This window comes from Salmo salar, chromosome ssa21 (genome assembly GCF_905237065.1).
Source record: "Salmo salar chromosome ssa21, Ssal_v3.1, whole genome shotgun sequence".
NCBI lineage: Eukaryota > Metazoa > Chordata > Actinopteri > Salmoniformes > Salmonidae > Salmo > Salmo salar.
The window spans coordinates 4,107,192-4,123,114 of NC_059462.1; the positions used below are offsets into that span (position 1 = coordinate 4,107,192).

The 15,923-nt window shown below is 41.7% G+C and overlaps 1 protein-coding gene across 3 annotated transcripts in view; it reads right to left on the reverse strand.

The window, feature by feature from the left end:
* The window catches only part of nalcn (sodium leak channel, non-selective), a 357,726-nt gene that overhangs the window by 142,773 nt on the left and 199,030 nt on the right, over window positions 1-15,923 (reverse strand). For all 3 annotated transcript variants that reach the window (XM_014163790.2, XM_014163789.2, XM_014163792.2), the window contains one exon: window positions 8,651-8,842. In XM_014163790.2, the coding sequence (XP_014019265.1) occupies window positions 8,651-8,842 (192 nt within the window). The remainder of the gene's footprint in view (window positions 1-8,650; window positions 8,843-15,923) is intronic.

Below are 15,923 nucleotides of genomic sequence, written 5' to 3' on the forward strand. Positions count from 1 at the left end.
TGGTCAAGTGGTGCAAAGTAAGACCTATTTAAGCTGCCGCTGGCCCAGAACAGAGCAGCACATCTTGCTCTTCATTATAATCAGAGGGATAATCTTAATACTATGCATGCCAGTATCTCTTTGCTGAGAGATGAGGAAAGACTGACTGCATATCTCCTTGTTTTTATACGGAATATTAATTTGTTGGTTATTCCAAATTGTTTGCATAGTCAACTTACACACAGCACTGACACACACACGTACCCCACCAGACATGCCACCAGGGGTCTTTTCACAGTCCCGAGGTCCAGAACAAATTCCTGGAAACGTACAGTATTATACAGAGCCATGAGTGCATGGAACTCCCTTACATCTTAAATAGTGCAAGTGAACAGTAAACCTGGTTTTAAAAAACAAATAAAGCAACACCTCACAGCATAACGCCTCTCCCCCATGTGACCTACGAGTTGTGTGTATGTATTGACATGTACGTGTAACTGATAGATGTGTGCGCGCACACACACACACACACACACACACACACACACACACACACACACACACACACACACACACACACACACACACACACACACACACACACACGTTCATGTTTTTAAATGTATGTAAATTGTAAAGTACTTTTTTTGTCTGCAATGTCTTTTACATTAAGTGTCGGACCACAGTAAGTCTAGCTGTCGCCATTGGCGTCGGCTAATGGGGATCCCTTTCACAATGCCTGTACTGGCGGCAGCAATAGCTTTCTTTGTAGTTGTCATACAACAAAAACATACTTACCATATGAGAAACAAATGAGAACTGCAAAACAACTATGTGCCCATAATGTACCCACCCTCTGGCTGTGGTTCAATGCGGAGTAGAAGGCTACTGCAGCAGGACTTTCACTCCATAATAGCAGTTTGACATGTAACGGTCACATTTCCTTCACTCAGTCATTTTCTGCAATTTCTTGGGGATTAATGATTGGAAGCAATTAAAACCATTCTTCTGAACTAATAGTTATACCAAATGTTTTAGGGTCCATACACAGATTGCCTAGATAGATACAGTGCCTTCAGAAAGTATTCACACCCCTTTACTTTTTCCACATTGTGTTGCGTTACAGACTGAATATAACATGTATTAAATTAAGATTTTCTGTCACTGGTCTACACACAATAACCCATAATGTCAAAGTGGAATTATGTTTTTATAAATTTTTACAAATTAATAAAATATGAAAAGCTGAAATGTCTTGGGTCAATAAGTATTAAACCCCTTTGTTATGTCAATGTGATTAACAAGTCACATAATAAGTTGCATGAACTATGTGTGCAATAATAGTGTTTAACATGATTTTTGAATGACTACATCATCTCTGTACCCCACACATACAATTATCTGTAAGGTCCCTCAGTCGAGCCGTGAATTTCAAGCACAGATTCAACCACAAAGACCAGGGAGGCTTTCCATTGCCTTGAAAGAAAGTCACCTATTGGTAGATGGGTAAAAACATTTAAAAGCAGACATTGAATATCCTTCTGAGCACGGTTAAGTTTTTAATAAGACTTTGGATGGTGTATCAATACACTCAGTCACTACAAATATACAGGCAACCACTCAGGGATTTCACCATGCGGCCAATGGTAACTTTAAAACAGTTACAGAGTTTAATGGCTGTGATAGAAGAAAACTGAGGATGGATCAATAGCATTGTAGTTACTCCACAATACTAACCTAAATGACAGTGAAAGGAAGCCTGTACATAATATAAATATTCCAAAACATACATCCTGTTTACATAAGGCACACAACAACAACAACAACAACAACAACAAAAATTCCTGAATAGAAAGTGTTATGTTTGGGACAAATCCAACACAACACATCAATGAGTACCAGTCTTCATATTTTCAAGAATTGTGGCGGCTGTATCATGTTATCGGTATACTTGTCATCAGCAAAGACTAGGGAGTTTTTTAGGATAAAAAATAACGGAATAGAGCTAAGCACAAGCAAAAATCATAGAGGAAAACCTGGTTCAGTCTGCTTTCCAACAGACAGTGGAAGACATATTCAGCTTTCAGCAGGACAATAACCTAAAACACAAGGCCAAGTATACACTGCAGTTGCTTACCAGGATGACACTGAATGTTCCTGAGTGGCCTAGTTACAGTTTTGACTTAAATTGGTTTGGAAATATTTGGCAAGACTTGAAAATGACTGTCTAGCAATGATCAACAGCCAACCAAGAATGTGCAAATCTTGTACAATCCAGGTGTGCAAAGCTCTTACAGACCTACCAAAAAAGACCAAAGGTGATTATAACGTATTGACCGAGGGGTGTGAATACTTACGTAAATGAGGTATTTCTGTAATTAAAATTTCAATAAATGTGCAAACATTTCTAAAAACATGTTTTCATATTGTCAGGATGTATTGTGTGTAGATGGGTTCATTTTTTTCATATTTAATCGATTTTGAATTCAGGCCGTAAAACAACAAGATATGGAATTTGTCCAGGGTTATTAATACTTTCTGATGGCACTGTAGGCATACATGTTTTATCCACCACTACACTATACGCAAGAAAAGAGTTAGCTATGTTACTTCAGCTGCATTGCATGACATATACAGTATCTTCCATCCTTAATGTGAACGTTAGCCTACTACAATAAAGAAACATGAAAGTGATTGACTTGCTGTTTTTTAATGAACAGCAAGGCTTACAAAAGTGCTTATTCAATTATGCAATACATGCTTTAGCTAGCTAGACTTTATGTCCAATGAGTTTCCCAAGATGACAGTCTGGTTTGCAATTGCTGGTTTGCTCAGGCGTCCCTAAAATATTAAACAACACAAATGACACTTCATACAAATGTTAAACACTTAAATAGCAAGCTAAATGTATAGCTAGCTGGCTAATGTTAGCAAGTCAATTAACTTTATGACAACAAAATATGCATCATATTTTGTCTCTGCATTAGTTTCAAGTTTCATTACTTGTATGTACAGGATACACATGGTATACACCATCCAACAAAATGCTTACTTGCAGGTTCCTTCTCAACAATGCAACAAAAATAAGAAATATGAAAAGATAAGAATACGAACGTAAGTAAATGGCTCAGTAGCAGGGAAGCAGCCATAGATGCCCCCTGGCAGCTTTGTGAGTATTCACTCTTTTGAGAGTTTTCCTCATGTCAGTCTCGGACAGCGAAAGCACCTAGTCATCCGGAGCAGTGAGAATCTTCCTAGATGGAACAGTAATGTCTGCCTTTAAGCGATGATAGAATGTGTTAAGCTTGTCTGGGAGGATTTGCCTTTGTAGTCCGTGATAGTCTGTAGACCTTGCCACATGCGTCGCCGAATCCCCTAATTTGAAGGGTTGTCCACAATGTATTTGTTATTCTTACTAGTGAATAAAATAAAGTTGGATTTTTTAACATTTAAAGATCATTTGTTTATCTGGAACAATTCAGAAAATTTGGCCATGGCGGAGTTGGCTTCATTAATTAGTGAGTTAAAATTATTGTGTGATAAAATCAAATTAGTAACAGCATTAAAGAGAATGGGAAGTACAGTAGAAGACACAGTAGCAAGGTCATTGATATAGATTAGGAATAACAAAGGTCCAATTATCGAACCCTGTGGCACACCACAGCATATCTTGGTCCTGGTAAATGCACAGCCGTTTGCATAAACACATTGTCTCTACTGTAAACATAACTATAACTTTGGCCGTTTTCAATTCTTTAGGAACAATACCAGTTTGCATTGGTTTGGTAAAGAGTTACCAATCTCATCATGACTTGCTGCCGCTATCTTTAAGTTACGAATTACTTCCATCACCTTCATTACATCAGGAGGATCAAACTGAAGAAGAGTTGGGAAATGTCATTTAATGTAATCCAAGGAATTTCCATCAGTTTTCTCTATTTAATTTAATTGAAAGATGTGAGAAAAGTAAGTAGACTCCGCATCGGCCTGATAATAAAGAATTTCCCATGAAATATCATCAATCAGCATCTAAACGTGCTCACAATTACATTTGTTAAATATTCTACTCTTAATCCTACTAATCATTCCCATCTGTTAACTTCCAGCTGCCAAAGAGATGTGGAAAATTGGAAAGTGGTCAGAAATCTTAGTATAAAGTATACCTGTATTAGCCACATTATTCAAATAATTAGCAAAAATATTATCAATAAGGGTGGCATATGAACTGTTCACTCTTGTGGGCTTATAGATGAGGGGATACAGAGAGCTGAAGTATAAAGTATTCAAAAAGTCTGACGTCAGTGAGTGGTAAATAAGTTTATGTTGTAATCACCCAATAGAAAACTCATGTTATCTTCATTATTAATCAAATCCAAGGTTGATGCAAGGATATAAATAAAACTATCAATGTCAGAATCGGTTGGTCGATAGATGCATCCAATTACCACTTTTTTTCAACCATAAAATGAACAGGAGGGAATTTCTATGAAAAGAGATTCGACATCAATGTTATCAGATGTAAGTGCAAGTTCTTTTCTTAGAAAGAATTGAAAATGTTAATGAACAAAAATGGCCACTCTACAGTGGTGAACAGCATTATAAGGAGATTTGTCTCTTCAGTCAACCATGTTTCTGAAAGGGCAACAATGGAAAATTCATGATTGAGAGAAGACATATAATGAACAAGGTTGTCATGATTTTTAGGAAGACTGAACATTCAAATGAAATAAGTTTGTCTTACAGGCTGACTACTCCGCTCGCGTCGCGTGTGCGAGCATTGCAAAAATAAATGTATAAATATATATTATTCAATTATTGAACCCACACTGCTCGCGCACGCCAACGAGCGTCTGCGTTGCCAAGGGCTAAAATAGACACAGATCACGCTACAAGTCCATACTTTTCGTTCTTCAATTAGTCGTGGCAGCAGTTCCTTTCTTTTGAGGTGTACCTTTTCAGAGAAGTCTTCATTGATGAAGATTTTGGTTCCCTTCAGGCACTTGGCTATTCTGAGAATCTCCTCCTTGTCTTTGAACCTGAGCGGTTTCACCACTATAGATCTGGGCTGTCCTTCGGGGAAGAAAGTGCCATTTCTATGCGCCCTCTCCATCTCGATGAGTTTGGGGTCCGGTTTGAGAAGATTTGCCAGGAGTTTCTTGGCCTTGACTTCTGTGTTATACCAAGTTTTAGTCTTTACGTCCTCAACCCATCGATTAAAATGTTATTGCGCCTCGATTGGTTTTCGAGGTAGACTCCTTTGGAAGAGTGCTTGTCAAGTGTTGTTTGGAAAATTGCGAAATCCTCAGACATGGTTTTGAATGTGGTCTGGCTGGAAGACATTCACGGCGTTTAGCTCCTCCACCTCCGACTGCGTAAAATCCAAACTCTGTTTAAATTCCATTACATTCTTAAACAGATCATCAACCCTTTTGTTGGTAGAATCCATAGAGATACAGGAAGGACTTAAAGTAATTTTCCTGCAAATCTATTAAATCTTCATAGAACTCTTTGCAGTGTTTTTCTGTCTAGTATTAGCCATGCAACAATCTTTTTGTGAGCTAAAATGAGTTCACAAACACACCCCGCATCCCGAAAACAAGCACCGCCAGCAAAATGGCAAACACAACCCACATCCCTAAAACAAGCACCGCCAGCGAAATGGCAAACACAACCCGCATCCTGAAAACAAGCACCGCCAGCGAAATGGCAAACACACCCCGCCTCCCGAAAACAAGCACCGCCAGCGAAATGGCAAACACAACCCGCATCCTGAAAACAAGCACCGCCAGCGAAATGGCAAACACAACCCGCGTCCCAAAAACAAGCACCGCCAGCAAAATGGCAAACACAACCCACATCCCGAAAACAAGCACCGCCAGTGAAATGGCAAACACACAAAAGGAACACACACTTGATCACACATGCACCAGTACAATAAACAGATAGAAAGAGGATAACTTGCTCACTGTATGGATCCTGGCTGCACAAGTTACAGAGGGTCAAAGTCATAACCCCAAGACATGCTAACCTCCCTCGTTACTGGTAATGGTGAGAGGTTAGCTTGGGGGTATAATCTTTGACCCTCTGTAACTTTGTCATTCATCATGATTCACAATTCATTCAGGATTATCTGTAATCACGTTAGCATCCAGATGAAATGTTAAGAAAGATATTATATTCTTATTTACAATAAAATTGTCTCCAAAATGACACGGTCCAGAAATTTGTTTTGAGGGGCAGGATACATTTTTATTATGATTTTTTTTTACGTGCTCTGTTATTAAAATTCCCTGTGACAAAAAAGATTGCTTCCAGGTGAGAGGAGTCTTGCTGGCTCATGATCTTGTACAGTTCGCTAAGTGTCGACTTGGTGTTTGCTTGTGGCGGTATGTACATCAATGTTATAATAACACGTGAATTCCCTTGGCATATAGTGGGGTCGGCATTTTAACATCAGAAACTCCAGGTCGTAGGCGCCTCCCGAGTGGCGCAGCAGTCTAAGGCACTGCATCGCAGTGTTTGAGGCATCACTACAGACCCGGGTTCGATCCCAGGCTGTGACACAGCCGGCCGTGAACGGGAGACCCATGAGGTGGCGCACAATTGGCCCAGGGACGTACAGGTTAGGGGAGGGTTTGGCCGGCAGGGATTTCCTTGTCCCATCGCGCTACAGCAACTCCTTGTAGTCGGGCGCCTGCAAACTGACATGGGTCGCCAGCTGGATGGCGTTTCCTCCGTTACATTGGTGCGGCTGGTTTCCAGGTTAAGTGAGCAGTGTGTCAAGGAGCAATGCGGCTTGGTTGGGTTGTGTGTCGGAGGACGCATGGCTCTCGACCTTCGCCTCTCCCGAGTCCATAGGGGAGTTGCAGCGGTGGGACAAGACCGTAACTACCAATTGGTTATCACAAAATTCCTGAAATAGGGGTAAAAGTACAAAAACACAGAGAAAAAAAAAGAAACTCCAGGTCGAGTGAACAGAAGCTTGAGATGTTTTCAACTTTGGGAGACCAGTAATTGTTGATGAGGAAAGATATCCCTCCCCCTACTCTTATCTGAAACCGCCGTTCGATCCATACAGAAAATGGAAACGCTTTCTGGTTGAATAGCAGTCGAGTGTATCATTCGTAAAGCATGTCTCTGTAAAAACGAAGGCACAGCATTCCCTGATTTCCCTCTGAGATTGAAGCCTTGCACTGAGTTCAAAGTTTATTTTCCAGCGATTGGACATTAGCCATCAAGATATTAGGAAGAGGAGCCTGTCTTTTCATCCTAGCTTGGTGTCCCCCTTTCCTTCCTCTTTTCATTGCCGGTGGTAATCTTGGTCAGCAGCAACAAGTAAGCCCGCTGAAGCTTATGTAATATTTCAGATCGCGGAGGCTGAGAAAAAAGTGCGTAGCTTCCCATTCATGATCCAGAAGTGTTTTTCAATCGATGAAATGTATTGCACAAACATTCTGAGCAAAGCATGATTTGCTATGAAGTTATAATTACTTACATTTGCTTCCCTCCTAGTATATTTGTCTGTCATTTTTCCTGAAGCAACTCTCCAAACTTGGGTCGCAGAGCTTCATGGGAGTTTTGGTTACCACTCGAAAGAAAGTCTGCATCTCGATTTGCTTTGTTTGGAGGACCAACTAGAGGGCTGAAAAGGCACTACGTCTCGCTCAAACTTGAATTGGGATACCACTATGACACGATAGGGCTCGTGGGATTGCACAAAACGGAGGGGGGCTAAGGGGGTTATTGGAGATAGAGAATAAGACTGATCCCTCTCCTGTCTTCTCCCCTCTGCTCACCTCTCTTCTCCTCTCCTAAATCTACACCCCAAGTCACTGCAGATAATGATAAACCCAGCAACAGGTCTATCCACGGGGGACATCATTAAATCTGATGTGTGTGCGGTGTGTATGCATTATGTGCCCCTGTGTGTATGTACCCATATGTGCCTGTGTGTGTATGTGAGTGTGTCCATGCACTTGTGGTTGGTGTGAATCCATGTGTGAATCCATATGTGAGTTTGTTTGTGTGTGTGTATGTCTGTGTGTGTGTGTGGCCGTGTCCCGGAAAAGAGAAGACGAAGAGCGGCATCTGTTTACGAGAACCACTCCAAGTCCCACTGTGCTGGAATCAGTGGAAGCGGAAAAAAGAGGGGGAGGGGAGGGGGGGTGGATGAAAGGATGTGACTAATGAGAAAGAAAGAAGCTGATGAGCACTTAGAAATCAAAGGAGGTGGCGGTGGGCTCCACATCTGTCGACAAATTAAATACCACCACACTAGCATGATTTCCCTAACTTTTTCCAGATTTTGTAACACCTGAGCATCACGTGTTCAAGAAGAAAAGAATGGGTAGTGTTCAGTGGGGAGAAAATTGTGAGTTAATAGTGGGACCCGTTTTTATGCTACAGGTTCAGTTGCTCAGAAAATTACAATTCAGGAATTTGTACTGTAATATTAAACTCCTCCCAATCATTGATTACCATAAGTGAATGAGTGTGTGAGTGAGTGAATGAGGTCTTACCCTAGATGTCAGTGAATGAGTTACAGCAGGCCTACATGATTCACTGAAGGATTAACATTAAAATGGGATCATAGATGCTTAGAACAGGTCTTATAATGCATTATGACTGCATCATAACTCACTATACCAGTTGTGCTTCCAATAACTCTTACTCTGGGAAAGGTGGTGAATCGGTCCAGTTCCTCCACGAAGCAGAACATCTGTAGACTGATGGCGGACATGACTATGAGCAGGCTCGCTGTGAACACCACCAAGCTGCCCAGCTTCTTACCGGGACCAAATATCTTGTACACAAAGTCCTCTAGTGCCGGGGAGATCTTTATCAGACGCACCACTCGCAGTACCTGTGGAGAGAGAAGGGAAGGCTTTATGAGTGAGTGAGTGAGTGAGTGAGTGAGTGAGTGAGTGAGTGAGTGAGTGAGTGAGTGAGTGAGTGAGTGAGTGAGTGAGTGAGTGAGTGAGTGAGTGAGTGAGTGAGTGAGTGAGTGGAGAGAATTTTGAGGCGAGTGTTCTCCTTTACAATGAATAAATAAGCATTTGGAGCACTTGGAAATAAAGTGCTATACATATCCGATTCATTATGCAATCCATTTGTCTTTGTTTTATTTGATATATGAGCCAGATTGCTTTGAGAGAAAGCATCTCAAATATGATAATACCAATGCATGTACTTCAAGTTATTGAGGATCAAAACATATTAGTCTAACAAGTCCAAAAGGTCTGACTTACAAGCAGACCTTCCAATGAAATGTTACCAAAAAGCTTTTCAGAAAACTTTCTTAAGTACTGTGCATTCTCCTCGGCTTCCAATAACCACGGAAAATACAATGCTGGTAGTTGATTAGACTGATCCCACATCTGTTTGTGCGGTCTTTTTAAATCCTATGGACATTGTTATGCCAAACATTTGGTATGACATGAACGATTCGAGTTGGGTACACAGCACAAACAGATATGGTATAGTTCATGTTTACCTACTGTCAATGTAACCCAAGGTTCCCACACCAAATATAGAATACTGGTAGCAGTATAAAAACAACCATTCCAGCCATACTGACCTCCTGTGTTTACTCCAGGTGAGTGTCTATAGAGGACAAAATGTAGACTGGTCCCAGATCTGTTTGTACTGTCTTGCCAACTCCTGTGGCCATTGGGACTAGATTTGGGATGAAGTTAAGAAATGTTGTCCGTACTATGCATGTTTCTTTGGACTTCTAAATATTCCTTTGTCTTCTTACTGCTCCTTCCTTTGCTCCAAACAGCTGATGCATACTGATTGAACTCTGAATAGCATAATGACTATTGACTTTTTTTGACCCCATCGACCCGTGTTTAACCTGTCTGGTACGGACGTGGTCAGAGCTCTGATCGTAGATCAGCAAATCAAATCAAACTGCATTTGTCACATGCACCGAATACAACGGGTGTAGACAACGGGGCCCACTTTGTTATTGTTATTGTTTAAATTCTCAAGCAGGTCAAATGCATGCATTTGATTGGCTACTGTTCCCAGGCGGGAAACTTCTTGCTGACATGCCCTCTTGAAAGTGCCAATAAAATTAGTTGTGTGCATATTAGTGCAGAGATAATATTTTAGAATAGTGGATTTGCTCACTTGACACGTGATACTTACCTCAGCTGTTCGACTCTTGCATGCAGCAAGTTTGCTTTTTCATTTTTTAAGCCTTTTACAGCGCCTTCAGAGAGTATTCACACCCCTTGACTTTTCCAAATGTTGTTGTGTTACAGCCTGAATTTAAAAATGATTAAATTGAGATTTTGTGTAATAACAAATAACTTCAAAGTGGAATTATGTTTTTAGACATTTTTACAAATTAATAAAAAATGAAAAGTTTAAATATCTTGAGTCAATAAGTATTCAAACCCTTTTGCTTAGCAAGTCACAAAATAAGATGCATGGACTCACTCTTTGTGCAATAACACAGTTGAAAAAAATAAATGTATAATAATAATATCCAATGGCATCCTTGATAGGCTATCTGCGTCTCCGTTTGCAAATCAATCTCAGAACAACAGCAAAGGACCTTGTGAAGATGCTGGAGGAAACAGGTCCAAAAGTATCTATATCCACAGTAAAACGAGTGCTATATTGACATAACCTGGCCTTTCAGGCTCAGCAAAGAAGCCACTGCTCCAAAACCGCCATAAAAAAGCCAGACTACGGTTTGCAACTGCACATCGGGACAAAGATCGTACTTTTTAGAGAGTTGTCTGGTCTGATGAAACAAAAATGTAACTGTTTGGCCATAACGACCATTTGGAGGAAAAAGGGGGAAGCTCACAAGCAGAAGAATACCATCCATTTCACCATCCCAACAGTGAAGCACGGGGGTGGCAGCATCATGTTGTGGGGGTGCTTTGCTGCAGGAGGGACTGGTGCACTTCACAAAATAGATGGCATCATGAGGTAGGAAGATTATGTGGATATATTGAAGCAACATTTCAAGACATCAGTCAGGAAGTTAAAGCTTGGTCGCAAATGGGTCTTCCAAATGGACAATGACCCCAAGCATACTTCCAAAGTCGTGGCCAAATGGCTTAAGGACAACAACGTCAAGGTATTGGAGTGGCCATCACAAAGCCCTGACCTCAATCCTATAGAACATTTGTGGGCAGAACTGAAAAAGTGTGTGCGAGAAAGGAGGCCTACAAACCTGACTCAGTTACACCAACTTTGTCAGGAGGAATGGGCAAAAATTCACCCAACAAACCGTGGGAAGCTTGTGGAAGGCTATCAAAAATGTTTGACCCAAGTTAAACAATTTAAAGGCAATGCTACCATTTACATTTTACATTTAAGTCATTTAGCAGACGCTCTTATCCAGAGCGACTTACAAATTGGTGCATTCACCTTATAATATCCAGTGGAACAACCACTTTACAATAGTGCATCTAAATCTTTTAAGGGGGGGTTAGAAGGATTACTTTATCCTATCCCAGGTATTCCTTAAAGAGCTGGGGTTTCAGGTGTCTCCGGAAGGTGGTGATTGACTCCGCTGTCCTGGCATCGTGAGGGAGCTTGTTCCACCATTGGGGTGCCAGAGCAGCGAACAGTTTTGACTGGGCTGAGCGGGAACTGTGCTTCCTCAGAGGTAGGGAGGCGAGCAGGCCAGAGGTGGATGAACGCAGTACCCTTGTTTGGGTGTAGGGCCTGATCAGAGCCTGAAGGTACGGAGGTGCCGTTCCCCTCACAGCTCCGTAGGCAAGCACCATGGTCTTGTAGCGGATGCGAGCTTCGACTGGAAGCCAGTGGAGAGAGCGGAGGAGCGGGGTGACGTGAGAGAACTTGGGAAGGTTGAACACCAGACGGGCTGCGGCGTTCTGGATGAGTTGTAGGGGTTTAATGGCACAGGCAGGGAGCCCAGCCAACAACGAGTTGCAGTAATCCAGACGGGAGATGACAAGTGCCTGGATTAGGACCTGCGCCGCTTCCTGTGTGAGGCAGGGTCTACCAAATACTAATTGAGTGTACAGTTGTGGCCAAAAGTTTTGAGAATGACACAAATATATATTTTCACAAAGTCTGCTGCCTCAGTTTGTATGATGGCAATTTGCATAAACTCCAGAATGTTATGAAGAGTGCTCAGATGAATTGCAATTAATTGCAAAGTCCCTCTTTGCCATGCAAATGAACTGAATCCCCCAAAAACATTTCCACTGCATTTCAGCCCTGCCACAAAAGGACCAGCTGACATCAAATAAGTTATTCTCTCGTTAACACAGGTGTGAGTGTTGACGAGGACAAGGCTGGAGATCACTCTGTCATTCTGATTGAGTTCGAATAACAGACTGGAAGCTTCAAAAGAAGGGTGGTGCTTGGAATCATTGTTCTTCCTCTGTCAATCATGGTTACCTGCAAGGAAACACGTGCCGTCATCATTGCTTTGCACAAAAAAGTGCTTCACAGGCAAGGATATTGCTGCCAGTAAGATTGCACCTAAATCAACCATTTATCGGATCATCAAGAACTTCAAGGAGAGCGGTTCAATTGTTGTGAAGAAGGCTTCAGGGCGCCCAAGAAAGTCCAGCAAGCGCCAGGACCGTCTCCTAAAGTTGATTCAGCTGTGGGATAGGGGCACAACCAGTACAGAGCTTGCTCAGGAATGGCAGCAGGCAGGTGTGAGTGCACCTGCACACACAGTGAGGCAAAGACTTTTGGATGATGGCCTGGTGTCAAGAAGGGCAGCAAAGAAGCCACTTCTCTCTAGGAAAAACATCAGGGACAGACTGATATTCTGCAAAAGGTACAGGGATTGGACTGCTGAGGACTGGGGTAAAGTCATTTTCTCTGATGAATCCCCTTTCCGATTGTTTGGGGCATCCGGAAAGAAGCTTGTCCAGAGAAGACAAGGTGAGCGCTACCATCAGTCCTGTGTCATGCCAACAGTAAAGCATCCTGAGACCATTCATGTGTGGGGTTGCTTGTCAGCCAAGGGAGTGGGCTCACTCACAATTTTGCCTAAGAACACAGCCATGAATAAAGAATGGTACCAACACATCCTCCGAGGGCAATTTCTCCCAACCATCCAGGAACAGTTTGGTGACGAACAATGCCTTTTCCAGTATGATGGAGCACCTTTCCATAAGGCAAAAGTGATAACTAAATGGCAAGGGGAACAAAACATCAATATTTAGGGTCCATTGCCAGGAAACTTCCCAGACCTTAATCCCATTGAGAACTTGTGGTCAATCCTCAAGAGGCAGGTGGACACACAAATTCTGACAAACTCCAAGCATTGATTATGCAAGAATGGGCTGCCAACAGTCAGGATGTGGCCCAGAAGTTAATTGACAGCATGCCAGGGTGGATTGCAGAGGTCTTGAAAAAGAAGGGTCAACACTGCAAATATTGACTCTTTGCATCAACTTCATGTAATTGTCAATAAAACCTGCCACTTATGAAATGCTTGTAATTATACTTCAGTATCCCATAGCAACATCTGACACAAATATCTAAAGACAATTAATATTTGTGTCATTCTCAAAACATTTGGTCACAACTGTATGTAAACTTCTGACCCACTGGGAATGTGATGAAAGAAATAAAAGCTGAAATAAATCATTATCTACTATTATTCTGACATTTAACATTCTTAAAATAAAGTGGTGATCCTAACTGACCTAAGACAGGGAATTTTTACGAGGATTTAATGTCAGGGATTGTTAAAAACTGAATTTAAATGTATTTGGCTAAGGTGTATGTAAACTTCCGACTTCAAATGTATATACAACTTGTATTAGGAAAATAACACTAACACCTGCCTGAGTTCCCCTACTGTAGCTGGATGTCTCTCCTTCAAGGACAGGAGGCACATCTGCTGGGTCCATGGTGTAACCGTCTTTTGACCCCATCCTGCCTAGGAACCTCACTTTAGCCCTGAACATTTCACATTTCTTAGCAGTGAGCATGATGCCATGCTGTTGGTATTGAAGTAGGACTGTGTGGATGTGTCTGACATACTCATCAAAGGACTGGCTGTGAACTAGGTTGTCGTCTAGATATGGCTGACAGATATCATCTATCGGACCCCACAGACATTCCTCCATGTTCTCTGGAACTCGGCCGGGGCAGAGCCGAAGGGAATCCTCACCCACTGATATAAGCCCCAGGGTGTGATGAAACCCCTGGTGAGGAAGCCACTGAGGCTATCTAACATGTCCTGTATTGTAGGGATGGGGTGTCTGTCTGGTACTGATTTCCGGTTCAGTTCTCTGTAGTCACAGCAGAGTCTTATACACCCATATTTCTTTCTGACAGAGACAATGTGTGAAAAGTAGGGTGACTTATATTTTGTGATTCAGCCCCTGTTGATTAGATCCTGCAGGTACTCCTTCACCTCCTGGTGTACTGGCTTTGGAACAGATATGTAAGTATTTTGTACAGGGGTCGGGTCTTTCAATCTGATGTGGATTTGGAGTGATGGAATACAGCCTATATCATCCTCATTCCTTGAAAAATCATCACTGCCAAAAGCATTCTCTTGGCAGCGGCCTGTTGTTCAACAGTCAAGTGATCTGATACTAACGGGGTCCCATGTTTTGCTGTCTGGTGTAGAGCTAGGCTCTTCATTCGTGGCTGTGGTATCTTCCTGTACTGAATAACATGTCTCATTTTTCTGTATCTGTGTCAGATTTTTCTCCACTGGCTCCACTGCTGCTGGGTACACCACTTAAACAGTATGCGTCACAAACTAGTACACAGGACTAGTGTGAAACTGTGTTTGGTGGTGTTAATAACAGAAACAGGGATGTAGGATGGAGGAGGAACAACCTTTTATCATAGTGATTAGCACTTCCAGTATGTGTAGACCTTCAGGCAGATGAAGTGAGCTAGTATTAGGGGACAACAACATAGACTATTTCTCAGTCTGTAAGTGTGTTCGACACCTAACAGTGGTATCTTGCCCTGGAGGAAGAACTGTCTTACGTCTGCCTGTTTTCAATACGGCCATGTCACACCTTGATTTCCTCCTCTCGAGCAGTGGTAGTAACAAATTGGCAGAATTCAATCACTGAGAGAGCCGCCGCGTTAACCTCAAATTGAAATAACATACCTCAATTAAGAAGTTTTGTCTGCTAATGTAATATTTTTTTTTCGAAAAATACACTCCAAATGCAGCACATAAAACAAATAGCCATGTATAAACACACCTATTGAAGAGCAAACCTGCTTAATAACCTGATGAGTGGAGGTGTACCTGCTGCACCTTGACTCTTCTCATAAAACAAATAGGCCTAGTTGTGTTATAAACACCCCTTTTGAAGAGCAACATGCTTAATAACCTGATGAGCGGAGGTGTACCTGCTGCTCCATGACTCTTTTCATAAAACAAATAGGCCTAGTTGTGTTATAAACACCCCTTTTGAAGAGCAACATGCTTAATAACCTGATGAGCGGAGGTGTACCTGCTGCTCCATGACACTCCTCATACAATACTTGTACTGTGTCATTGCAATCATTGTAATGCAGTCCAGATGTGCATTGGTCAGTCTTTTCATGTGTTTTTCTCTTCACAAAGTTCATGGTTTAAAATGTTGATTCACAAGTATACAGTGCCTTGCGAAAGTATTCGGCCCCCTTGAACTTTTCGACCTTTTGCCACATTTCAGGCTTCAAACATAAAAATATAAAACTGTATTTTTTTGTGAAGAATCAAGAACAAGTGGGACACAATTATGAAGTGGAACGAAATTTATTGGATATTTCAAACTTTTTTAACAAATAAAAAACTGAAAAATTGGCCGTGCAAAATTATTCAGCCCCTTTACTTTCAGTGCATCAAACTCTCTCCAGAAGTTCAGTGAGGATCTCTGAATGATCCAATGTTGACCTAAATGATTAATGATGATAAATAGAATCCACCTGTGTGTAATCAAGTCTCCGTATAAATGCGCCTGTTCTCT